Source organism: Benincasa hispida, chromosome 2 (genome assembly GCF_009727055.1).
Source record: "Benincasa hispida cultivar B227 chromosome 2, ASM972705v1, whole genome shotgun sequence".
Lineage (NCBI taxonomy): Eukaryota > Viridiplantae > Streptophyta > Magnoliopsida > Cucurbitales > Cucurbitaceae > Benincasa > Benincasa hispida.
The window spans coordinates 50,874,709-50,879,718 of record NC_052350.1 but is presented as its reverse complement, the minus strand read 5'-3'; the positions used below and the strand labels follow the sequence as shown (position 1 = coordinate 50,879,718).

At 34.6% G+C, this 5,010-nt stretch overlaps 1 protein-coding gene across 2 annotated transcripts in view; it reads left to right on the top strand.

The window, feature by feature from the left end:
* The window catches only part of LOC120071643 (beta-galactosidase-like), a 17,856-nt gene extending 13,684 nt beyond the window's left edge, over positions 1–4,172 (top strand). For both annotated transcript variants that reach the window (XM_039024006.1, XM_039024007.1), the window contains exons 8-21: positions 70–162; positions 299–442; positions 1,085–1,173; positions 1,286–1,391; positions 1,483–1,567; positions 1,656–1,774; positions 1,859–2,023; positions 2,238–2,410; positions 2,511–2,620; positions 2,715–2,824; positions 2,899–3,009; positions 3,105–3,215; positions 3,322–3,527; positions 3,805–4,172. In XM_039024006.1, the coding sequence (XP_038879934.1) occupies positions 70–162; positions 299–442; positions 1,085–1,173; positions 1,286–1,391; positions 1,483–1,567; positions 1,656–1,774; positions 1,859–2,023; positions 2,238–2,410; positions 2,511–2,620; positions 2,715–2,824; positions 2,899–3,009; positions 3,105–3,215; positions 3,322–3,527; positions 3,805–3,916 (1,734 nt within the window). In that variant the 3' untranslated portion in view covers positions 3,917–4,172. The remainder of the gene's footprint in view (positions 1–69; positions 163–298; positions 443–1,084; positions 1,174–1,285; positions 1,392–1,482; positions 1,568–1,655; positions 1,775–1,858; positions 2,024–2,237; positions 2,411–2,510; positions 2,621–2,714; positions 2,825–2,898; positions 3,010–3,104; positions 3,216–3,321; positions 3,528–3,804) is intronic.
* The last annotated feature ends 838 nt before the right edge of the window (positions 4,173–5,010 follow it).

Sequence of the window (5,010 nt, the reverse complement as noted above, 5' to 3'; positions counted from 1 at the left end):
CCCCCCACCCCCCAATTTCTCTCTCGAAGCAAATAATTTTAATAATGGATCTAATTTTCTTTAATGAAGGCGGCTATGCAAAAATTTGTATATAAGATTGTCGATATGATGAAGTGGGAGAAGTTATATCACACCCAGGGAGGACCCATTATTTTGTCTCAGGTAACTTCCAAACATATGAACAAGATTCTTTGCTCTGATTCAAAACTGGGTTTCCTGCAAATTGACCATTCAGTAAAAACAATTAACAGTGATACATTTTTTTTTACATTGTTTGTCTCAATGTTTTGGGTGGCAGATTGAGAATGAATATGGACCAGTGGAATGGGAAATAGGTGCCCCAGGTAAAGCTTACACCAAATGGGCTGCTCAAATGGCAGTAGGTCTTAATACTGGAGTCCCATGGGTGATGTGCAAGCAAGAGGATGCCCCTGACCCTGTGGTAAACCATTCTAATCCCTTTCTGTTGTGAATTTATTTTCCTTTTGAGGATGCCTCTGCGCTGGGTAACATGTATTAGGGTTGTCTGGCTTGTTCAAACTGTGGATGGGATGAAAGAGAGTTTAAAAAAAAACTTTGGTACTGTTCCCTTATGAGTTCATGAGTTATTTTTTTCATTTAATCTGAAATGTGAACCTCATTTCTTTGTGGGATTTCAATGTTAACTGTACTTGATCTTGTTTTCTTTTTCCTTGCCTCAACTGGTGGATTTTCCCTTTATACTCTTGGACCCATGCTTGTCTTTTTTATATCAGCCTCTTGCTTATTTTGATCACTATGTGAGTTTGTCATTTTCTGTATTCTCAATGACTTAAGCCCTTTGAAAGTGAAAAATGAAATACTCTTCCTTTTTTCCCCCTATTTCTGTTCTTTCTGGGATTTCTCTGAAGTTTTGTCTTTGTTTCTAGATCAGTTAAAATCCTATAGATTCTTGAGCATACAGCTTTGATTGTCTTCCTTTTAAGTATATATATATTTTTAATGAACTAAACCAGTAGATTCTTGAATCTTGTAGAGCCTTTCTTTGTCATCTTCTATATTCTCCTCTCTTAAAACTTTTATCTTCATGGTGATTCTACTTCAGATTGACACCTGCAATGGGTTTTACTGCGAAAATTTCAAACCAAACCAGATTTATAAACCCAAATTATGGACAGAAAACTGGAGCGGTTGGTAAGTGACTTATCCTCTGTACAAAAAAGAAATTGACTTTTGAGGGATTAGATCACTTACATGTCATAGGTCCTTTAGAATTGACATTCTTCTCATTTCTGTAATATTCAAGGTACACTGCATTTGGTGGTCCAACTCCTTACAGGCCACCTGAGGACGTGGCCTTTTCAGTTGCAAGATTCATACAGAATGGTGGTTCTCTCGTCAATTATTATATGGTAATGAGCTATTGAGTATTCAGTAAAGGTTGGCTGATCAATGGAAATTATATCACATCCTTAACTCTGTCAAAATTCTCTCACATGCCAGTACCATGGAGGAACTAACTTTGGCCGAACATCCGGTATTTTCATCGCCACTAGCTATGACTTTGATGCTCCAATCGATGAATATGGTATGCTTGAGAAATACTGAAATAGTAGCTCCCAAAATTAGGTTATTAGATGTTCTATTGCTCTGATAATCTTTATTGGATTTGACAGGCCTATTAAGGGAACCGAAATGGGGACATCTGAGAGATTTGCACAAAGCCATCAAGCAAAGCGAACCTGCTTTAGTATCGGTAGATCCTACAAGTACATGGCTTGGAAAAAATCAAGAGGTAGCTGATGAAAGAATATCTATGAACAATTGCATTTTTCTTTCAAAGACTGTCTAATTTGATTTTTTCCTATGACTATTGAAGGCTCGTGTCTTCAAGTCAAGTTCAGGGGCATGTGCTGCGTTTCTAGCAAATTATGATACATCAGCTTTTGTAAGGGTAAACTTTTGGAATCACCCATACGATCTACCACCTTGGTCCATCAGCATCCTTCCTGACTGCAAAACTGTAACTTTCAACACTGCAAGAGTAAGACAAGATCCAAAATCATTTATTCCAAACCTTCTTATGCTTATACGGTTGTTGAGAATTAAGCATTGCCTCTGAAAAAGCTGTTTAAAGAATCAAAATGATAAAATATAGGCTTTTGGAACTTTTGAAACTCTTGAAAAGCCAAAGTGGCATTATTTGGATATCTTTTCTATGTTGGAAGTATGAAGTTTAATGCAAGGGATCTTTGCAGATTGGGGTTAGAAGTTATCAGGCAAAAATGACGCCAATTAGTTCGTTTTGGTGGCTTTCGTACAAAGAAGAAACTGCCTCTGGTTATGCGAATGATACGACAACTAAGGATGGGTTAGTGGAGCAAGTAAGTGTCACCTGGGATACAACTGATTATTTGTGGTACATGACAGAGTAAGAACTCCATACTTAATGCAGCTTCATCATCTTTTGAGCATAAAATGTTGAAAACAAAATCAATAATATCTTACTGTCTCATGTTTACCTTTCTCAGTATAAGGATCGATTCGAATGAAGGCTTTCTAAAGAGCGGACAATGGCCACTTCTCACTGTCAATTCAGCAGGCCATGTTTTGCATGTCTTCATAAATGACCAACTATCTGGTACGTTTTAAACACACGCATTTTTAGCTTAAAGATCTTCCAAGCATTAGCTAAATGATTCTAAGAGCGTAGCGTTATTATTTTCTGAATGTAGGAACTGTATATGGGAGTTTGGAGGATCCCAGAATAACTTTCAGTAAATACGTTAATCTAAAGCAAGGAGTTAACAAGCTTTCCATGCTGAGTGTTACTGTCGGTCTTCCGGTTAGTTTTTTTGTTTCTATATTTCTTATTATTGATTATAAAATCAACTTACCTTCCTATTTGTTTGATGTTAGAATGTTGGCCTGCATTATGATACTCGGAATGCTGGCGTTTTAGGCCCTGTCACATTGAAGGGTCTAAACGAGGGCACTCGAGACATGTCAAAATATAAATGGTCTTACAAGGTACATTATCAAATCGATGTACCTTCAGCTTTTACGTACGATTTGTTCTATGTGCTGGAAAAACAGTAGTAGTAATCCTTAATGTTTCTGTGCAGGTTGGCTTGGAAGGAGAAATCTTGAATCTTCATTCTGTTAAAGGAAGTAATTCTGTGCAATGGACAAAAGGCTCATGGTTGGTTCAAAAACAACCCCTTACATGGTACAAGGTGAGAGAAGTTCAAATTAACATAAATTTCTACATCTTTTTCTATGGTGATAAAACTTTTCAGATTATAACATAACAAACACTTCCTTGACGTATCGAATCTGCAGACCACTTTCAATACTCCGGCTGGCAATGAACCGTTAGCTTTAGATATGAGCAGCATGAGTAAAGGTCAAATATGGGTTAACGGTCGGAGCATTGGGCGCTATTTTCCTGCATACATTGCAAGTGGTAACTGTAACAAATGCAGTTATACTGGATTCTTTACTGAGAAAAAATGTTTGTGGAACTGTGGTGGACCGTCTCAAAAATGGTTAGTTACTGTTGCACACTGATTTAGTATGTGTGGGAATAATTTTTTAAATTGTTAAAATCACTTTTGTTAGGTACAAAATCACTCTAAAACATGTTTTCAATCATTTAAAATCAATTTAAGGTTTACTTTTAGACTTTTACCTACAATTTTCACATCGTCAAAATTGATTCTAAATGAGTTTTAGAGTGATTTTGACCATTTTAAAATCATTTCCAAACATGACCTTATAAGTTTTTGTCTGGTTATCACCATTGATAACGTTTCAAAATCTCAGGTATCACATTCCTCGTGATTGGTTAAGCCCAAACGGCAACTTATTGATAGTTTTTGAAGAAATTGGTGGGAATCCTGAAGGGATTTCTTTGGTCAAGAGAACTGTGGCCTGATAGTGATATCATCAGGAAACTTTCTGTTGAGGCTGCCTTGCAACCAAGGGTGGAATTTATGCTAAACACAATGATGAAGATTGTTAATGTAGATAGAAATAAATGATATTCTTAGGTTCAAAATTTTGATCCACATTTAAAATCATTCTTGGAGGTCTATGACTTTATGTAATTGTTGGATCATTTGTAATGTTTAAATACAATCAAATAAATGTCAGTTTGAGTTATAGTCTAACCTCGATCAAGAGGCTAGAAATTTGAATCTCTTTAACTTCACACGTTGTTAAATTAAAAAAAGAAAGAAAAAGGTTAAAATATCGTTTTAGTTCCTGTATATTAAAGTTTATTAATTTTGGTCTATAATTTCAAATGTCTAATTTTAGTCCTAAAACGAAGTATGAATTGTTAGATGGGTTCATAGGATATAATCAAATAAAAATGATACTAGAAGATATGTATAAAACTTCTACCGGGAATATTTTGCTGGGAAAGACTCCGGACCTTTCAAATTTTTAGTGATAGGGTTGAGAGAGATAGGAAAACTTTTAATAAATCTTAAATTTAGTCTCTCAAAGTCAATTTTTATTGAAATTGACTAAATACTAATAATAATTTTCCATGCATTAAATGAATTGTGAATATGGTTTTACAACTTTTAGTGAAGTTGTGCATAGATAACATTTCTTTTTTAAAAAATCAATAATTAACAAGCAGTAGAAACTAAATTTAAGATTTTTCGAAAGTATATGATTAAAATTGGACATTTGAAAGTACATAGACTGAAAACTTCAAAATATAGAGGTCAAAATGGTATTTTAAAAAAGAAAAAAATAATAAAAAATGTTGTATGTTCAAGCAAATACACCGTCACATTTCACGATACTTTACTTTTATGGTAATGAATTGATGACCTGTTTGGTTATGGGAATAAGAGGAGGGAATGAGAAATGATATTTTACCACCATGTTTGGTACAAATTTTTAATTTTGGGAATGAGAATATCTTATTCGAAGTCATTTTATATTCTCATCCATTGAGGTTTTTCATAACAACTTAAATAGATGGGTTTTCTCCATTTTCAATGGCTTTTCATT